At 38.1% G+C, this 22,374-nt stretch overlaps 1 protein-coding gene across 4 annotated transcripts in view; it reads right to left on the minus strand.

Annotated features, from left to right (window-relative positions):
- DNAH7 (dynein axonemal heavy chain 7) overlaps window positions 1-22,374 on the minus strand; it is a 257,550-nt gene that overhangs the window by 198,833 nt on the left and 36,343 nt on the right. For all 4 annotated transcript variants that reach the window (XM_059874486.1, XM_025001611.2, NM_001143874.1 and 1 more), the window contains exons 6-12: window positions 19,919-20,006; window positions 17,668-17,848; window positions 15,420-15,495; window positions 13,515-13,640; window positions 5,871-5,990; window positions 2,633-2,816; window positions 1,851-2,030 (exon numbers count right to left, since the gene is read on the minus strand). In XM_059874486.1, the coding sequence (XP_059730469.1) occupies window positions 1,851-2,030; window positions 2,633-2,816; window positions 5,871-5,990; window positions 13,515-13,640; window positions 15,420-15,495; window positions 17,668-17,848; window positions 19,919-20,006 (955 nt within the window). The remainder of the gene's footprint in view (window positions 1-1,850; window positions 2,031-2,632; window positions 2,817-5,870; window positions 5,991-13,514; window positions 13,641-15,419; window positions 15,496-17,667; window positions 17,849-19,918; window positions 20,007-22,374) is intronic.

The following is a 22,374-nucleotide window of genomic DNA, read 5'->3' on the forward strand; positions in this document are numbered from 1 at the left end:
CTAAAGAAAGCTGAATGCCAGAGAATTGATGCTTTTGAACTGTGGTGCTGAGGAAGACTCTTGAGAGCCCCTTGGATTGCAAGGAGGTCAAACCAGTCAGTCCTAAAGGAAATCAGTCCTGAATATTCACTGGAAGAACTGATGCTAAAGCTGAAGCTCCAATACTTTGGCCACTTAATGCAAAGAGCTGGTTCACTGGAAAAGACCCTGATGCTGGGAAAGATTGAGGGCAGGAGAAGGTGGCAACAGAGGATGAGATCATTGGATAGCATCACTGACTCACGATGGACATGAGTTTGAGCAATTCCAGTAGATAGTGAAGGACAGGCAAGCCTGGTGTACTCAGTCCATGGGGTCACAAAGAATTGGACATGACTCAGTGACTGAACAACAACAATGTGAATCTTAATAATATTCATCATAAAATAAGTAAGGTGGGAAGTCATAACTGGTATCCCTACAAAAAACCAGGAACATTGAGAGGTGACACAACCTCAAAATGCAGGTTCTCGGGACATAAAATTTCAGAATGCTGCAAGTTGAGGGGGCAATAAAGAGAAAATGTCTTATCTGGGCCTTGTTTTTCAGTGGAGAAGAAAAAGAGTGGTTGTCTTAAGAATTTGTAGCCACAGACCTGTTCTCATACAGATTTGGGTAAATGTTCATACTATCAGTATTGTCCACCAAATCCTCAGGCAAAAGTTTTGTTTAAAAGGGTACTGGGTTTGCAGGGGCCTCAAGAGCACGTATCAATATGTAAATTCCAGAGGAACCAATTCAAATCAAGGCCTCAAAGACGTCCTGCATAAAGTTCTCACTTGTACAAGGCCACAGTAATAAAGGAAAGGCACTTACAGAAATAAACCACCAGGAGCAGGACTCAGATCAGCAAACAGAGAAGAGTAATGAATATATAACCAAGTACAAGAGACTATCAAAAATGATCAGGCTTATTTGAAAAAAAAAAGTTAATGGGCCCTGAGAAAGCAAAAATAAAAGTTATATCTATGGAGACAATAATATTCTCAAAATGAATAATGTCACAATCACAATGTTAAGTAAAATAAAACAAGTCATGGACTATTTATAAGATGACTCCATCTATACAACAATATGGAAAAACTAGAAAGAAATGTAATATGCAGCTGTGTATTGATAGTAAGTTTATCTTTAAAAATTCAGAATAATAACTATAAAATGAAAGATAGTGAATCCTTTGCTAGAAGGTAGAAGAACAGAACTAAGAACAGGGAAGGACAACTGAAGGGCAGAGTTTAAAGGTCACAGTCATTGTATGAGTCAGATTGAAGGCATGAAGGTGTTGACTTTATTACTACTTAAAACTTTAAACATTAGCCTTAAAACTTTAAAGAGTCCTGTACTCTTTTTATGCATGAAATACTTATAAACTATTTAAAAAATAAAAAAGGAAAAAGAAAGCTAACGGTTGGACTTAGGAAACTTGAAAAGCTTTTAAGTAAATGAATTTTCAGACATGCTCATTTCATATACTAGATTGCAATAACTACTGTTGAAATATTGTAGTTCAGCAGAATGTTGCTAAATATTTGGCCAAAGAGAGAAGGGAGGCCAGACCTGATCACAACTTTAATTCTTCCCCCTCAGAAAGTTTTCAGCTGAGTTCAATGAAAGACTGTTCTAAGAAACCGGTATTAAAAAGAAGCTAATGGGAAAATAGTATGTTTTCAAGCAAAACTGCATTATAAGCCAATGTGATTAAGTCATTTATGTTCTGTTAAGTGGAGGATACCAGTCTACACCTTCTAGAAGTTATTTGAAGGAAATACTGTCATGCAAATTCAAGCAATCAGAATATCGTTGCTACTTACCCATTTGGAATACAATTTTGTCTCAACTCTTGGCACAAAATTTACAGCCTTAATCATGACATCATAAACATTTAGAAGGATGTCTGTATAATCATTGAAATCAGGTTCAAACTTAATGGTGTCGTTATCAAGAATCAGCCTCATGACAAAACCTGGATGTTCAAAGGCCCTAACAGAATCCTGCAACAAAGAAATTGTATAAAATATATATATTATAAAGTATCCATAAATATGCATATCAATTGTGAGAGACTAAGGAGGGCACTGGTCCAGTTAGAATACACCCTTCCTCTCATGACCTAGACAGTTAACCCAAGGATGAGCTGTACCAAAAAAGATAAGAGCCATTCCCAGCTAGACTTGTTGGTATCTACTATAGGGTCAAGATGCCAGAAAAAGGAAGATGTGTACAGCAGTGGGGCTCTAGAATCATGCAAGAAGGAGCCCAAGAGGAGAATATTCAAATTCCCAGACTGTTCACCCTGTATCAGGACCTTCTTACAGTAAGAAAAGAGTTGTTTGAAGAAATCTTCCCCAGTCATCATGACCCAAATTTCCCAATGATGGGAATTTTCACTTATTCCCACTAACCTCACTAATATAATAATAATAATATATTCTACACATGTAGGTTGACACTAAGTCTTTTTTAAAACAGGTAAGTGTAATAGGTCTAAAGATACACTTTCTGATCTCTCACTGGTAAAAGTTATAATTATCCACTCTCAAAGAACTGAAAATAAATTGGTAAGTGAATATTGGTATGACTGAATCTTACTTACTGGAGGTTGTGCAATTAAGTCTGTGTAATCTTGCATGGAAACCAAAGCGAGTTCCTGCAGCTGTAAAGTCATAAGTGTAGCAGCACAGTTGAAAAAAGATTCCATTTTGGCACTGCTGTCACCAGTTGGCAATAGTTTTTTTTTATTACCTTGGTAATAAATATTCTGCACTTCTGGAAACCACCTTCAAAGAACAAAAGACTTTTAAAAGTTAATACTTTCAGTGAATTACTCCTCTTACATTAACAGTAACTTCTGAACATCCAAAGGTCTTCATAGAGAGGTATATTGCCAAGTGACATTATCCACTTTCCGAAATGTAAGTGCTAGCATATTTCATCCTTCCTAAGAAATTTTAATCATAGACAATGGAAAATGGCTCAATGACATGATGCTGTGATAAAAACGTAACTTGAACTCCATGTATGACACTCTTTGGATATTATAAAAATTATCTTTACTGGATATTACAAGGCATGCCTCCCATGGATTTGTCAATTTAAAGCTAAAATATGAGTAACATTAAATCAAGGGAAGCCTTTTTTGGTTCAACCCACTTGATATTTTATGCTATTCTATTTCACAATGATAGTTGAAAACAAGATACAAAACAACAAAATCAAGTATGTTCTTTCTTATCCTCCTTAATGAGAAATTCTAAAAGAGTGACTGATTTAAAACAAGTTTCAAATGTATATGCATCCTTGTAATAAAAGGAAAACAATGAATTTAATATTCACAGACACGTTGTGATAAGCCAAGTTTTCAGTTTACAAAACCACTGCCCAACACTAAAATTAAGGAATATTTGTACCTCTTTTATAAGATAGAATTTTTAAGCAGTCAGTATAAGTTCAGGAGTTGCCTGAATGCTCCCAGAGAGATCAAAGTTTTAAATGTATGTATTTGTCCCTTTAACAAATACATGTTTTGTGCCTCTGTGCTAGGGACAGTGCCTCAGGAGATATGAAAAATATGACATAATCCTTTATCTTTAGAATAAGGAAGGCAACGTGTCATAGCAGAAAAGCAGATACATTTGAAATCAAAGGATAGAGTCATATTTTCTACTTAGGTAATAGAGAAGAGTTTTCTAGTGAAGAGGGCAATTTCACTAAAGAATAGATAAAAATGAAGCAAAGACTATGAGAAAAGGATCTGAAGTACAAGATATGAAAAATAGGTGGGAGAGGTAGGGCTAATATATCTAATCATTTTGCTATCCGTATCAGAGCTAACAGACTAGAAAATCGGAATAAGTTAAGTGGGGCAAAGTATGCAGGACTTTGCAGAACTTCGGAGCTAAACACAAGAACTTGGGACAAGCTTATGTTCTATGAATAAACAGCATATCCTTCTGCAATGGGGCACGATTGCTAAAGCAACAGGTAAAGAGGATAGGTAGCAAATACTAAGGGGAGAGAGCAAAGCCAGATACAGCAGATACTAAGGGGACTGAGAAGTTTCCAGTAGCTCAGGCAAGAGATGAAGACAAGTGAAATGTATCTCAACAAAAAAAGAATAGTTAGAGATACACTGAATATGGCTAGAGGCAGCCTGGGGATGGTGAGGATGTAGATGATGAGTAAAAGAGATAGAAAAAGTAAAAAACTTTTCAACTTGGCCTGGGAACGGTCCAGAAGAAGAAGAATGGCAGGTCTGGAATAAAGAGTAAATACTGTTATGGAAATGTCGAGAATCAGGTGCTGACATTTCATTCAACTGGAGATATACAGTAGAAATTTTATAAGAGGGACACAGAGCTCAGAAAACATAAACTCTTAAGACAGCTAAGAGAGAAGAAATCATGAAACTGTTGAGAATATAGAGAAGAAAAATGAAAGCAAATACCTGCACAGCCTCTACTCTTAGAGAAGATAGTAAGATTAAGTAGAGTCAGAAAAAGAGATCAAAAAAGAAATAGACACAGGGACACAGAACAGAGACTTAGAGAAGGCGGTAGTGATAAACTACAGCAACTGCTGAATAGAAGTGAAGGATGAGGACTAAGAAGACATTAGGGTTTGGCATAGATGTCACGATTAATCATTTACTAATTGTTTCTCCACTGTGGTGAGCCGATGTTCTGCCTTTCAGCCACGATAAAACACATTCTGGATCCCTATTTAAAGTATGGTCAGAGCAATCTTCCCTCAGAATCAATTAAGCAGCATCAAGAGATACAGTTAATCAATCTACATCTTTCATCAAAATAATTCAATAAAGGTTTATCCTCTACTCTTTTCTTTGACATCCAGTCTACTAAAATTTGCAGTGGAAATGTATTCCTGGGGTAGAACCTTAAAGTTATAGAATAAGTTATATTTATTTTTATTCTGTGCTTATGAAGTCAAATTCTTCTCTGCAATTAATTATGAAGTTTCATTCCACACTTCTCCTCTATTTTTTATAAGAAATAAATACTAATATAAAAGTCTAAAGTTCTTTCAAGTAATATCAAACAAAGAATTTGCTTCTAATGTATTAGTGAAGAAAAAACAGAAAGGAAAGATTTAGCCATAAGCTGTTAAAAGATACCTTTCTAAGTACCTTTCAGAAATCATAAAACCAAGCTGGAGTTTCATGTCCTCTGTTATCTTAAATGTGATCCAATTTCAATGTTCTATTTGTAATAACTTAATGACCTCTAACAGAGACAATTTTCCTGTATTGTTTCAGAACATATTATCTGGGACCAGTATCAATAATTATCATATGTGGCTATTGCATTTTGAAGGGCCGAATCAAAATGATGTTTAATTCTCATTTGATAGGTCTAACCTCCCAATACAACTGTAAACTCCTTTAAAGAATATTTTCCCCTATAATCGTCTTTAAACTCTTCTGTATCCTCCATCCAAAATCAAGATGTAATAGGCATATTACTTTGCATGTATTCCTGGCAGACTCAAAGAAGTATCTGGAGAACGATTAGTTGATGATCATTACCCTCCCGCCCCTGTGTTATCCAACCCTACACTCAGAGGAGAGGGTAGAAACAAGACATTGAAAAAAAACATCAATTATAACCATCTTAGTTTCTATACTATCTATGCTGCATAGAACATCTGGATAGACATCACAGAGCAAGACAGTTAAAGACATCATATTTAACTCTCAATCAGAAATGATTACAAACTTGTTAAAATGAGATTTTCTGAAAGCAGTTAAACTATAGTAGCTCAATCATCACATTTTAAAATGTATGTTTTTTGTACATGAAATTTCAAAACTTTACATTTTCAGTAGAGTCTCTTTGGCAGATTCCATGTGTTTCATGACAATTGTCTGAAAAGTTGACAGCTCCAATGCATCCTGACGATTGTGAAATTCTTCTATATCAACTAACCGTAACTTTCTGCAAGAGATGTCAATGAACAGTGATATATGTATGAGTGGCCTTGTTTGGTATTTGATATTTTGCTAGTTGGCTGTTCCCTTCTCAAAAACAATATTCCTAGGTTTTATCACTAAAATTTGTGTTTCCTAAAAATATTCTAGAACATAAATTATTTTAATTTTAAAATAATATAATTAAATTCAACAGGAACACAGTTTGATATAATGAAAGCATGCCATACAATAGAAGGATATAATAACTGAAATTTTATGCCTAGTTAGACTGACTTTTTCTTCAAACTAGAATAGTTATAACAGGAAAAGAGGTAGGGCTCAAAGCTTACAAGGTCCACTCCTCCTAAAACAAAAACTGTACCCATTCTGAAAAGAGAACAATCCTGATATTAGAAATCCATGAGGTGAGGGAGTTCTCACACCTAATTATGACCCAGTGTATAAAAAAATATTTTGAACTTGTGTGATTTTTATTTTTATTTTTTTTTCAGAAAACTGTGTTTACTTCAGCCAATAGTTTTCAGTTCTGACTACAACACTATGATCCTTGTTACAAACATGCTTCACTCAAGAATTTTCTCTAGCACATTAAAGAGCAATAGTATCTATTAGTATCATTGTTATTCACCTCAATTTAACTACAGATTACTTTCCTAAAGAAATTTCTTTTCAATTTCTACATGATCAAATGTTTTCTATGTTATCTGAAAGGTAGTAAACACTACTAAAACATTACATTTAATTTTTGCTTAAAGACCAATATAAAATGTTGGTTAGTAAATAAAACACGTTTCACATCTATTTATATTCCTTTCACAAGTGGAAGTCCATCTCCTAGATTATAATGAGTTCAGTACATGACATCAGTGATATATTATGCTCAAAGTCGGTAGAGCCATTGCTGAAGAATCATTGGTAATGTGTTATTCTGGACAACTAAGCAGAGCAAAGCAAAGTTTTACATAAAATATTTCTAAAATGTAGCATGACGGCACATACTAAACATAATCTGCTCTCTTTAGGCTTCTAGCTCAACATGTTCAACATGACTTTCTGCTTTAAAGCGGTAGTTATAAATCAGGGTGCAGGGGCATGCCATGTGAAGCAGCCCTGAATAAGGGCAGTTGCTAGGGCAGGAGCCCTGGAATCCACTGTGCCATTGAGCAACCAGACCAATTTTCCCTGCATTTCCTTGGTGTTTGATTTAGAGACAAGAGACAATTCTAAGCACAGGGCACCCATCTTTCCTGTTTTGAGACTGACAGGCTTTTACAAAAGTTTTATAGAACTTTTCCCATGAAATCCCTGATAACGCCCCCTATTTGGTCAAAATGCTGAATTGTTAAGAAGATGGGAAAAATACTACCCGACATTAGTCCTACTTTCTCAGGACAATTCCTACAACAATCTAGGAGTAGAACAATAGTTTTAATCACTGGTTTAAAACTACAAAAGAGTCAGGAAAAAAAGATACTCAACAAATAACAGTCCCAAATCATCCAGACTGAATGTTGGGTTCTTCTCTGAACTCTTCCTATCCTTCACCTGCTGCAAGCAAGCAGATGTCAATTTCTGGAGACTCAGCAGTCAGTCATGGATCCCTCCCATCCTCACACCCGCCACTTGATGCTCATCACAGTCTGTAACCTACCCTGATTCTTGGATCCATCACTGATTTCAGGCAGAAGGGTCTTCAGCAGTCTTGGCCCAACACTCTAGACTTAACATCAAGTCAGCCTCTGACTTTGATTTCTGGTTCTCAAAGCTAATCTCACTTCTTCGTGAAGTCACTCAGTCATGTCCGACTCTTCGTGACCCCATGGACTGTAGCCCACCAGGCTCCTCCATCCATGGAATTTTCTAGGCAAGAGTACTGGAGTGGGTTGCCATTTCCTTCTCCAGGGGATCTACCCAACCCAGGGATCGAACCTGGGTCTCCCACATTGCGGGCAGATGCTTTACCGTCTGAGCCACCAGGGAATTGCTACAATCTCACTTCTTACTGGGCCCAAGTTGCCTCTTCAATCACACCCCAAGTGCTCACGTTTCTTGCTTGCTCCATGAATTTAGAAACATGTGCTCTTGCCAGTTATCCTCCTTTGTTGCATTCGAAGTAGCACACTCTAGGCAGTGCTCTGCACTTGCTTTCTTCACTTACTAAAACATCCTGGAGACCTTTCCAGAGCAGCACATTGATACTGTTCTCATCTGTATTTCATGGCTGTATTCCATTGTGTGACTGTACCATCATTTATTGAACCAGTCTACTATCAATGGTTACTTGGCTGTTTCCAGGCTTATCCTCTTAACACCTGGCACAATAAAGAACCCTTAATCTCTATCACTTGCTATATTTTCAGGTTTTCATCTGTAAGCTAATTTCCAAGAAATGAGATTGCTGGATTCAAGAATAAATGAATTTATAATTTTGATAGATATGACCAGATTCCCCTCAAAAGGGTGCCCATTTCTCCAATCTTCACTAACAATGCATGATGTTAATATATTGGAATTTTGTCAATCCAATGGAAAATAGAATGATATCTCAATGTAGTTTTTATTTCAATCTCTTTGTATTTCTCTTATTATGAGTTAGTTTAAGCACCTTTTTAAGCACTCTTAACTTAAAGGGTAATCAAGTTGTATCCTCTCTGAGTACTGTACAGTAAATTAATCCATGGTGTTCTAGTAATATTTTATTGGGCTCACCTTGGTCAAACCATGAATTTAAAAAATCCACTTTATCTTTTCTTTGACATCCTCTGATTTCTACTGTAATTTCTATGATAATTTCTACACTAATATATACACTGTATATATATATATGTCTGTGTCCCCCTGCATACACCATTTTTCAAACAAAAATACCTGGATGTTATGTACATTTTTGACTACATTATAAATACCATTTTTGACATTAAGTGGGTTCTATAAGCCTAAATATTGAATGGCAAGAATTTGCACATTTTCATCTAGAGAGCATCCCTTTAGGGTTCCACATTCAGGCATTTTAGAGTCATTCCGATGATTTTCTGCATTACCATTCCCAACTCACCCCTTACTCATTGTTACACAGAGCGTGTATGCTTAGTCACTCGGATCTCCCACTGATTGGGTAGCCATTCCCTCCTCCAGGGATCTTCCCAACCCACGGATCAAACCCAGGTCTCCTGCATTACAGGCAGATTCTTTACCATCTGAACCACCAGACGGTCACACAAAGATGGCCTATTTTTTCAAGACCTGCTGAGATTCAGGGCAGACTCAGAGTAAGGATGCCCTGTGTGTCCAACACTGGCTTCTACTCAGAGGAGCAGCACTATGACAGCCCAGCCCACTCTTTTTTTTTTTTTTTAATTAATTTTATTTTATTTTTAAACTTTACATAATTGTATTAGTTTTGCCAAATATCAAAATGAATCCGCCACAGGTATACATGTGTTCCCCATCCTGAACCCTCCTCCCTCCTCCCTCCCCATACCATCCCTCTGGGTTGTCCCAGTGCACCAGCCCCAAGCATCCAGTATTGTGCATCGAACCTGGACTGGCATCTCGTTTCATACATGATATTTTACATGTTTCAATGCCATTCAGCCCACTCTTAATATTCACACAGAGTGAAAATGACTTACACCAACAAAGGCAACATAGGAGTTGGTAGGGCTGTCTTCCCACCCACAGACCACAAAGCTCCTTTCTCACTTGTCCTTGCTTTAGCTGCTACAACTAAATATATCTCTGCCAATTTTATCTCTGCCACTACAACCCTGAACACTGATTTTGGACACATAACATATACTATTTACTGGAGAAGGCAGTGGCAACCCACTCCAGTACTCTTGCCTGGAAAAGCCCATGGACGGAGGAGGTTGGTAGGCTGCAATTCATGGGGTCGCTGGGAGTCGGACACGACTGAGCAACTTCACTTTCACTTTTCACTTTCATGCACTGGAGAAGGAAATGGCAACCCACTCCAGTGTCCTTGCCTGGAGAATCCCAGGGACAGGGGAGCCTGGTGGGCTGCTGTCTATGGGGTCGCACAGAGTCGGACACGACTGAAGCGACTTAGCAGCAGCAGCAGCAGCAGCATACTATTTACTGTTTTCTTATCTCAGCTTTGTTGTTTTTACTTCTTCCCCTTCCTCCTTTGATTTTGTCTCTTGCCTCCTTTCATTGTGTAACAGACAAAGTCTAGCCCTTTATGGCCAATATTAGGCAATGATGCTCATCCTCCAGTGTCAGCCCAGTGTATTCTGGAAGCTCCATCTGTGAACCCATATTTTTAAACGTAAGATCAGAAACTATAAAACTCCTAGAGGAGAACATAGGCAAAACACTCTCTGACATACATCACAGCAGGATCCTCTATGACCCACCTCCCAGAATATCGGAAATAAAAGCAAAAATAAACAAATGGGACCTAATTAACCTTAAAAGCTTCTGCACATCAAAGGAAACCCCTCAGCAAGGTGAAAAGACAGCCTTCAGAATGGGAGAAAATAATAGCAAATGAAGCAACTGACAAACAACTAATCTCAAAAATATACAAGCAACTCCTACAGCTCAACTCCAGAAAAATAAATGACCCAATCAAAAAATGGGCCAAAGAACTAAATAGACATTTCTCCAAAGAAGACCTACAGATGGCTAACAAACACATGAAAAGATGCTCAACATCACTCATTATCAGAGAAATGCAAATCAAGACCACTATGAGGTACCATTTCACACCAGTCAGAATGGCTGTGATCCAAAAGTCTACAAATAATAAATGTTGGAGAGGGTGTGGAGAAAAGGGAACCCTCTTACACTGTTGGTGGGAACGCAAACTAGTGCAGCCACTATGGAGAACAGTGTGGAGATTCCTTAAAAAACTGGAAATAGAACTGCCTTATGATCCAGCAATCCCACTGCTGGGCATACACACTGAGGAAACCAGAAGGGAGAGAGACACGTGTACCCCAATGTTCATTGCAGCACTGTTTATAATAGCCAGGACATGGAAGCAACCTAGATGTCCATCAGCAGATGAATGGAAGACAGCTGTGGTACATATACACAATGGAGTATTATTCAGCCATTAAAAAGAATTCATTTGAATCAGTTCTAATGAGGTGGATGAAACTGGAGCCTATTATACAGAGTGAAGTAAGCCAGAAGGAAAAACACCAATACAGTATACTAACGCATATATATGGAATTTAGAAAGATGATAACAATAACCCTGTGTACGAGACAGCAAAAGAGACACTGATGTATGGAACAGTCTTATGGACTCTGTGGGAGAGGGAGAGGGTGGGAAGATTTGGGAGAATGGCATTGAAACATGTAAAATATCATGTATGAAACGAGATGCCAGTCCAGGTTCAATGCACGATACTGGATGCTTGGGGCTAGTGCACTGGGACGACCCAGAGGGATGGTATGGGGAGGGAGGAGGGTGGAGGGTTCAAGATGGGGAGCACATGTATACCTGTGATGGATTCATTTTGATATTTGGCAAAACTAATACAATTATGTAAAGTTTTAAAATAAAATAAAATTAAAAAAATAAAATAAAACAAAAACCACACTGTGATAGTGTTTTGAAAATGTACTACTGCATATAAACACCCTTTGTGAAAACAATATACTATATTGTATGATCTTATCATTGCATACAAAATTAGATCACAGGCCTTCTCCAGGAGAGATATCTGAGTACCAGTACCCAAAAGAAAGGAATGAGAAAAGCACAGGGCAGGGAGATGGCCTCTTCCTATTCCTATAAGACAAATTCAAAAAGACAAATAAATCCACATTACACAACGGAAAGTTGAAAAGATATCATTTCTAGCAGTTAAGTTGTCTCACTGACAAAGCCCAGTTTTATGTCATGTATGCAACGGCACCTCACTCCAGTACTCTTGCCTGGAAAATCCCATGGATGGAGGAGCCCGGTAGCCTGCAGTCCATGGGCTCGCTAAGAGTCTAACACGACTGAGCGACTTCACTTTCACTTTTCACTTTCACGCATTGGAGAAGGAAATGGCAACCTGCTCCAGTGTTCTTGCCTGGAGAATCCCAGGGATGGGGGAGCCTGGCGGGCTGCCGTCTATGGGGTCACAGAGTCGGACACGACTGAAGTGACTTAGCAGCAGCAGCAGCATGTATACACATGTGTGTGGCCACACATATACATTTGGCTACAAGAGCCCAGAACAAAAAATGAGAGAAGATGCCCCACTAATGCTTAGCATGTCTTTCACTGGGTTGGTGGAAAGAAGGGAAGCCATGAGGAAAAGAAAGTCCAGGTTGGTGAAGTCAGGTAAAGTAAAGAACAATGCACTTTACATATGTATCTGTACAAAGAGATTAAATTAAAATTTGTTAAACAAAGGAAGAAGGGGAAAGAGGAACAGAGGGAGGGTTGAGGAGGGGCCTCAGACACCGCAAACCCACATTCATCCCACAGGTGGGAACTGGAAAGCCTCTGATGGGAGGGTGGCAGAGCTGGGGTGATTCTGGGTGGCTTAACTTCCTGGTTAGGGTTAGGTGCTCCTGTGTGCTAAGGATCCCAACTTCGGAAGGAATTCAGAGAAGTTGGTCAGCGAGGCCTCCCCAGTGTATGTCCAGGGGGCTTCCCAGAACAGAAACAACAGCTGCACTTCTGTAGCACACAGAGCTCTTAGCTTTCCCTTCGCTGGTCTGCAGGAGGCGAGAAAATATGCTCATTATTGTGCCTTCATAACAATACCTGCTATTAAGAACCAAGAGACCCTGGAGAGCAGATTGCTAGTAAACTGTGGCGGCTTTGGCTGGAAGGGTGAGAAAAGGTTCACGGACCACCCTGGAGACCTGGGTGCCGTGTCCTCTAGACAAAGATCCACCCAGGTTTTGAGAGGTCTCTTTGAGAAAAATAATATAAAACTATATTACTTCTGCATATTTTATAAATACATATGTCCACGTGTGCCTATTGCTAGGATGCCCCCCAGTGCCTCAGAAGGGATGGCACAGGGGAAGCATACAAAGCTCGAGCTTCTAAACTGTGAGGTACACTGTCCTCAGCCCTAGGGCCAAGACCCTTAGCACCACAGTGCCCCCCAGTGTTCACACCATGACATCACCCACACAGAGAGGTATAATCTCCAACAGTTGCCCAGAAACTTCACCTCATGCCAGTCACATGGGCAGTACTTCCTAGGTCTCTGAACAATACAGATTATTGTAGCAGCTAATGTTCCATGGGATTTAAAACAAGGTATGGCAATTCGGTCCTTTAACTATGACTACTCCTTAAAATAAATGTGGTAATTGGGTGGGGGGTGGGGAAGGGAGAATTGGATTAGAGATGATGGTGATGCTCACTTATTGCTCTATATAATTCTGTTATTTACAACCATGTTTAAATACTTAGGTTAAATTTGCAAGACTTTTAAAATTTATAGTTAAAATAATAAATGAAATAATTAAGATAGAATAGCTTTCATCTCTCTTAAAAAAAAGACAACAAAAAAAAAACTTCAGTAAGGCCAGAAATACTTACTTAAAAGTACTGTGCCACAAATCTAGCACCGACAACATTGTAGGGTTCATTGCATTCAAGTGATCCCGAATATAAGTGCTTGCAGCTAAAAATGATTTCCTCCAAGGCTTTGGAAGAATTTCCATCCTGAAAACAGAGAAAATATTTAATTATCTTCTTTAAAAATCAAAAAATATTCTAATATTCAAAATACTTTTTGAGTAATACTTTTTTGAGTTTAATTTAAACGATCCCTCATGGTAATAATAAAACATGTTATATAATTACGCTTTAAAGTATATAAAGGTCATACTCATTATGGTTTAGTATACTTTCTAATGCATATAAAATTAGATTTGAATTTTTATTATATAAGGACATTTTTTCCCTAAATGATTGATCTGATGGAGTCCACAAATAACTAACAGTAATTAAGCAGAAAAGAATAGCCAGCTATGTTTTATGTACATCTTCAAAGACTTTTTTAAAAGGAAACATTTAAACATTTTATACCCCTATCGGTTTTAAAACATTTTAAGAATATAGTCTAGCCTGGAAATCTCCTTAAATTTCACCTCTGACTTAAAGGTCATTACAAAATCAGGAACACTAACATTCTATTTAAAGACATGTATTCTGTAACTGATGGCTGGATGGTAAAGAATCTGCCTGCAATGCAGGAGACCAGGGTTCGACCACTGGGTCGGGAAGAACCCTTGGAGAAGGAAATGATAACCCATTGCAGTATTCTTGCTTAGACAATTCTATAGACAGAGGAGCTTGACAGGCTGTAGTTCATGGAGTCGTAAAGAGTCAGACACGAATGATAGAGGGTTTAATAATAATATTTTGTAACTCCTCCAACTTGAATAATCATCTTTTATATATTAAAGATGGGCCATCTTCATCTTTCAGAGTGTATTTAAACATTTATATTCTGTGCCTGTAATTTTTTTTACTCATTAATTTTAAACACTTAGTCTAGTTGTAATATATAGTAAGTTTAATTCAGTTTGTCATTTGTGGCCATACCACCTTTACAATTACAAAGGATAATTTTTGTCTATACCTGGGAGAAAAATATTCTCCATAGAAAATATATTGACTCTGTTTTTAGTTGTTAAGATAAACAATTTGGGGCAATTTTAAATGATATAAAAGAAACAAAGCAAAATTGAAGTGCTTACTTAATCACATAAGTTCTATTGAAACTATTTAAGAAATGTATTCCTAAAAACACTAATTATTTTAGGGAAAATATATAGCAAGTGAATTTTCGTATTATGGGCATTCTATATTTTAATCCATGTAATCAAATGAAATATGTTCTATATTTGCATATTTTCTGTAACATTCCCAATGTGCTTTGAGGCATTCAAAATGCCATCAAGCTTTCATGTCTGCATCATATCTGAAGCCCATGCTTGGAGCTGTGCAAATACAAATGTCTGTATCAAGTTCTTTCACCAGCATACTTATATTTTAACCACATAGGCATTCATCTGTCAGTACGTCTGCTTGTCTATCCATTTATCCAACAATTTGTAAACATAATGTGTTTGTGTTTAGTCATGTCTGACTCTTTACAACCCCATGAACTATGGCCCGCCAGGTTCCTCTGTCCATAGGATTTTTCAGGCATGAATACTGGAGTGGGTGGCCATTTCCTCCTCCATAGGATCTTCATGACCCAGGGATGGAACCCCTGTCTCCTGCATTGGCAGGTAGATTCTTTACCACTGAGCCACCTGGGAAGCCCAGACATAACATATTAGGGCTTAAATACATAAAGATAATACAACCACTTGTATAAATGAAGTACACATATAAACATATATATGAGAAAATATAACCAGTGTATAAAGATATCCACATACACAGAGATGATCACAAAGTCAATATTCTTAGAGAAAATTGATTCCTTACTCAGCACGATGGGGTGGAAGTTCTTCTACCTTTTTGTCATCTTCCTTTTCTCTAGGATCTTTCAAAACAAAATCAACTAAAAGAAAATTGAAAAGTTCCTATCAACAATCTTACAGTAATTACAGTATTTCCCAAACAACTGCAAAATTAACTCCTTTAAAATTGTTTACATTAAGCTTTTTAAAATAATGAGCAATGTGTGTATTTATAAACACAAGAGATTTTTAAATTTTTTTTGAGAAAATCTATGATGTCTGTGTCTTTGAGAATGTATGTACTCTTTCTTAATGATGTCCCATTCTTTCATTTGAAAATCATTTCTTGTAATACTATATTTTCCTTTTGAGCTATGTACCACTGAAAGTAGTCTTATTGAATTGAAAATCAACAATACAGAGCAGTAGTTTCTCTTCAGTGAGGAAAGATAAATATTGCTCTGCTCTCTTTTAAATTGCTTAAGAGCATAGAACTATCTTGTTAAGAAATCAGTAAAGTGAGCTCCCTCTGCTTCTGTGGTCCTTAATTCAGTTAATTCTATTCTTCCTACTTTTCTTTGAAGATGCTCTTTCTAAAATGCAAATATGTTACTACCCCTCTGCTTAAAATATTTCAGTGACTCTCCTTTACCCTCAAATGCTTTTAAGAAGTTGCCTTTTGTAAGCCCTTAATATTCTTTCCTGAAATGCACCCTTTTCTTGGGCCACCAGAAGGGCTTGCAAGCCCAGAAGAGCCTTTCACTTTTGTCTACTATCATTCCCACCACTTCTTAGGCCATGCACGTTTCCTAGTACATGTTCATCCTTCATGACTCGGTCCAGGTACCCCCGAGTCCTTCCTAACAAATCAGACATGGCCTCTTCTCCCTTAGAACATGTTCTCGATTTCTCTCCTCACTGTACTTGCTACTCCGCTTTATCATTTAGTAATCTGTCCATCCCTCTTATTACATTATGAACTCTTCAGGGGCAAGAATTTGGCTCTTGACATGACTGACACACTCAAAGCAGTCTTAAATGCAATGAATGGTCTCCTCCTTGAAGGGTTCCCAGACCATTTCAAAGCAATATGATTTCTCCCGCTCTGACACAGAGTCAGTTATATCAGGCTTACCACCACAAACAACTGGAGAACCTTTCTTTAAAAAAGCATAGATATGAAAGACCTGCCTCCAGAGGTTTTAATTCAGATGGATGCAGAAATGAGCACTTTTTAAATGATGCTGATTATTAGTCAGTCTTAGAGTCTATTGGTTTATACCACGAGTCAGCAAACTTTTATATAAAGGGTTAGATTGCTAGTATTTTCAACTTGTGAGCCACAAGATCTCTACCACAACTACTCAGTCTCTTATGGTATAAAAGCAGCTAAAGACAATATGCAAGTTAATGTGTGTAGCTGTGTTCAGCAAAACTTTATTTACAAAAACAGGAAGCGGGCCAAATTGGGCCTGTGAGCTGTAGTTTGCTAACCTCTGATACATTGCAATAATTTTGTAATTGATCACACTCTACTTTATGATATCAGTAATATTAAGGCTATGGTTTTTTCAGTGGTCATGTATGGATATGAGAGTTGGACTGTGAAGAAAGCTGAGCACTGAAGAATTGATGCTTTTGAACTGTGGTGTTGGAGAAGACTCTTGAGAGTCCCTTGGACTGCAAGGAGATCCAACCAGTCCATCCTAAAGGAGATCAGTCCCGGATGTTCATTGGAAGGACTGATGCTGAAGCTGAAACTCCAATACTTTGGCCACCTGATGCGAAGAGCTGACTCACTGGAAAAGACCCTGATGCTGGGAGAGATTGGGGGCAGGAGGAGAATGGGGATGACAGAGGATGAGACGGCTGGATGGCATCACCAACTCGATGGACATGAGTTTGAGTGAACTCCAGGAGTTGCTGATGGACAGAGAGGCCTGAAGTGCTGTGATTAATGGGGTCGCAAAGAGTCGGACACGACTGAGTGACTGAACTGAACTGAACTGAATGCTAACTAACATTAAAATTTTCAGTTATGTTCTTTGTTGAGGGGATATACCCCTACAAATAGAAAGACTGCTTTGAAATTTTTTTGCTACACTTTATTAATGAAATTTGCCTGAGACCTGAAGCAATATAACAGCAAAACAATAAACAGCATAATAAATATAATAAATAGCTTCAAGTATAGATGTCAATTATAAACTTTCAAAAATTCATATTTAATATGATACATTCAAATCATAAAGCAAAGAGAAACACTGATTTACCTATGGATTTTTTTACACTAAGAAGATAATCTTCTCTCATTTCATCAGACAATGCAAGTATGCTGTTAGTGAGGACTTTCAGATGCTGGGGGACTAAATTCAATACATGCTCCAGCCAAGAATCTTCCATTGGTGCTACATGGTCCGTATCAATTCCATGGTGGATATAATAGTAATATCTCTATAGAAAAGAGAGCAAGAAATGGAGATGGGTTTAGTACTATAATGGGTTTCCCTAGTGGTTCAGATGGTAAAGAATCTGCCAGCAATGCAGGAGACCTGGGTTCATTCCCTGGGTTGGGAAGATCCCCTGGAGAAGGGAATGGCCACCCACTCTTGCTGGAGAATGCCATGGATAGAGGAGTCTGGTGGGCTACAGTCCCTGGGGCTGCAAAGAGCCAGACATGACTGAGCAACTAGCACTTTCACTTTAGTACTATAATAAGAGAAGTATTTATCAAAAATAAAACTACTTAGCAAAATTAAAGTTTTAGAACAAATAATTTACAAATTATAAAAAATGGTCTTCTGCAATTTGTATTGCCATTATTTGTGTGTGCTCTGTTTAGTCATTCAGTCGAATCCAACTCTTCATGATCCCATGGACTGTAATCTGCCAGGCTTCTCTATTCATGGGATTCTCCAGGTAAGAATACTGGAGTAGGTTGCCATTTTCTACTCCCGGGGATCTTCCCGACCCAGGGATCCAACCTACTTTCCTTGTGTCCCCTGCATGGCAGGCAGGTTTTTTACCACTGTACCACCTTAGAAGCCCTGGTATTATCTGATCTCTCCTATTTGGGGCTTCCCTGGTGGCTCAGAGAGTAAAGCATCTGCCTGCAATGCAGGAGAGCCGGGTTTGATCCCTGGGTCGGGAAGATCCCTTGGAGAAGGAAATGGCAACCCATTCAGTACTCCTGCCTGGAAAATCCCATGGACAGAGGAGTCTGGTAGGCTACAGTCCATGGGGTTGCAAAGAGTCGGACATGACTGAGTGACTTCACTTACTTACTTATATTAAAAAGATGATTTTTATCTCATGAAAGTCAAAGCTCTTATCTTAATTCATAACTATGTTATAAACATGAAGTTCAGTTCAGTTCAGTTCAGTCACTCAGTCGTGTCCGACTCTTTGCAACCCCATGAATCACAGCATGCCAGGACTCCCTGTCCATCACCAACTCCCGGAGTTCACTCAGACTCAAGTTCATCGAGTCAGTGATGCCATCCAGCCATCTCATCCTCTGGCATCCCTTTCTCCTCCTGCCCTCAATCCCTCCCAGCATCAGAGTCTTTTCCAATGAGTCAGCTCTTCGCATGAGGTGGCCAAAGTACTGGAGTTTCAGCTTCAGCATCATTCCCTCCAAAGAAATCCCGGGGCTGATCTCCTTCAGAATGGACTGGTTGGATCTCCTTGCAGTCCAAGGGACTCTCAAGAGTCTTCTCCAACACCACAGTTCAAAGAAGTTAGATTACCAAATATGTAATACGCTAAACAGAACCCACGTGGAAGTAGAATTGTGTGAAAATTGGCTTTAGGGACCTTGTATTATTGTCAATCAGAAGTAGATATTAAAAGCTGTAAGTGAATCAATATTCCCTATTCATTAGTCTCAGAAATATTATACCATAGGATTTATGAAATTTCCAATTGGCCTATTGGTAGTCCATACCATAATTTTCAAATGTTGTTAAATGTGTGCATGAGAAATTAATTTAAAATGTGACAGTATTTCTCTAGTAATGGGCATTTAACTTCAATGTATTTTCACAAGCTTTTACAAGTCACTTAGAAAAGAATTCAAATATCAAAATACTTTCAAATTAGTAATGTTAAAGTCTTTGATATTTACTTTTTAAAATTTTTATATTTGAAATCCTTGAAGAATCACTTTTTTAAAGTAAGCTAAAAAAAAAAACAAAAAAATAAAGTAAGCTGATATGGTTTGTGAAATGTACATTACATAACTAAGATAATTTCTCATAGAATAAAGACATGGAAAAGCTATACATGATGAGGCTAGCTTTAACATAGGAGCAAGGAGACTTGAGATTCTCTGTGGTCTTAGGAGACAAGGGAGAGTACGATTTCCTCCATTCATCCAACAGAGCAATTTTATAGAACTTCATATTTACTCTCACATTCACATAGTTCCATAAGGAAGAAGTGCAGAATAATCTCAAAAGCATAAAAGCACCTTCAAGGTCTTCCTTTACTTTTAATTATACTGACAAAGAAATATCTTGTTACCAAGATGTCTTTCTCTATTGCAGAAGTGGTTAGTTTTGGAAGTGTGCTTTCATCAGGAGTCGCTGAGTCTAAGGCAGCATCTTGTTGCCTAAGAAAATGACAAACACACTATTCAAATGTATATAAAGGTCAGTTAGAACATATATCAATAGATTTATCAGACTGCAGTCTATAAAAATAAGAAAAGTACATTACTGAACATTTTTAAAATAGTAAAACATTTACTTGGTACCATATTCCTCCCAGATTACTTTCTCTTTATTCATAGACACAATGTCTCACACACCCAGGTATACTAGAAGTGATTTGAAATATCTAAATCAGAGGCCACATCCTTTTTGATAAGCTTTATTCATTCTTCTTCACTGCTCCAAAATCATCTCTCTCCTGAAATTTTATAGAAATGTTCTTGCATTATTCCTGAAATATGTATGACTAAAATCCCATGGACAGAGGAGCCTGGTAGGCTGCAGTCCATGGGTTCGCAAAGAGTCGGATACGACTGAGCAACTTCACTTTCACTTTTCACTTTCATGCATTGGAGAAGGAAATGGCAATCCACTCCAGTGTTCTTGCCTGGAGAATCCCAGGGATGGGGGAGCCTGGTGAGCTGCTGTCCATTGGGTTGCACAGAGTCGGACACGACTGAAGCGACTTAGCAGCAGTAGCATTTATAAATGAGGTTTAGAAAAGCATGGATGGGAAAGACTTTGAGTATAGTTTTGCCAAAGACACAGATATATTCTTCCAAAGACCATCTCTCAGATTTCTCGGGCCACATTAAAAGTTAGCAACAAGTGACATAGAAGTTCATACGCTGCGATGTATTTATTATTGACTGATTGTTCATACAATACTGTAATGTTTCTAGCTATAATTTACTTCAAAATCTGTACCAGATATGATCCACATTTTGTGACTTCCTGTGGGGCTCCTATGTTCATATCTTCAAAGCAATAAATTGTTCTCAAACAGCTTTATCCTCTTTATCATTGACTGTATCATGCTGCAGATCCCAACTTCATCTGGGATGGATACAGGTTAGTGACAGTGTAATAAAATACTTTTTCCCACTAACTGTCCAGTGAGTGGAGACAGGTGGTTTATTAAATATCTGTCTTAAATATCATACCAAAGTAGGTACTCAGAATGGATCTTATGACTTATTTTATCTTTTGAAAATCTAGGAATCCACTATTCTGTGAGCTTTACACTTACTCTTTTCAATTAAATGGACCAGAGAAAAGAGTCAAGGCAATGTCTCAAGCAGTGTCTCAGGTAATGTCTCAGTTTAATTCAGTATGTAGATTTAGGAATGAAATCTGCCTAGGAGACTCCTGAAAAAGGTCAAGACTTGCAGTCAACAGGTACCAAGGAAGGAAATGAATACAAAGGCTAAGAACAAGGAAGTTATCTGAACAGCTTTATGCCAGCAAATTAGACAATTTAAATAAAAAGAACATATTGATGCTTTTGAACTGTGGTGTTGGAGAAGACTCTTGAGAGTCCCTTGGACTGCAAGGAGATCCAACCAGTCCATTCTGAAGGAGATCAGCCCTGGGATTTCTTGGAAGGAATGATGCTAAAGCTGAAACTCCAGTACTTTGGCCACCTCATGCAAAGAGTTGACTCACTGGAAAAGACTCTGATGCTGGGAGGGATTGGGGGCAGGAGGAGAAGGGGATGACAGAGGATGAGATGGCTGGATGGCATCACCGACTTGATGGACATGAGTTTGAGTGAACTCCAGGAGTTGGTGATGGACAGGGAGGCCTGGCGTGCTGCGATTCATGGGGTCGCAAAGAGTCGGACATGACTGAGTGATTGAACTGAACTGAACTGAAATCCTTTAGGATTTAGGATTTTTGTCTTTTAAGACAAAGTAATAAATGTTTATCAAATGAGGGAATAAGCGTATGTAAGGACTGGTGAGAGCGTCAAGATATTCTGTGGTTGGAAAGGGAAGGGTTATTTTAACGGCAAAAGAAATCACCTTATTATTCTGGTGTTTGCATGGTAAAAAGATACTACTGACCATCACGTTCTTCAGGAATCAGGACATCTGGGCTCAGATTCTGCCACTATAAAGTATATGACCTTAATAACTGGGTTGTTTTTCTTTTTAATGGCAGAAATGCTTATCTTATCTAATTTGCTGAATCCTGGCATTCAAATTTCATCCTCTTTGAGAGTAACATGGACCTAAAAGGATGCAGCAAGGTTGGGAGAGGGGAGGAGATAGGAGGCTGGCGGCAACAAGAGAGGCTGCAGAAATTCTTGCCATCAGAATGAAGATCCTTTCAGCTCTAACACTCCATGACTCTATTTTTCTGTGGCCACAGGCGAAAATTCTGCTCACTGGAGACAGTAATAGAAGCTCTTTACTTATCACCTAGTCAGGCCCTAAATAGTTCCACATATATTTTCTCTAAATCATACACCTACTATTACAGGGC

The sequence above is a fragment of the Bos taurus genome, chromosome 2, assembly GCF_002263795.3.
Source record: "Bos taurus isolate L1 Dominette 01449 registration number 42190680 breed Hereford chromosome 2, ARS-UCD2.0, whole genome shotgun sequence".
Taxonomy (NCBI): Eukaryota; Metazoa; Chordata; class Mammalia; order Artiodactyla; family Bovidae; genus Bos; species Bos taurus.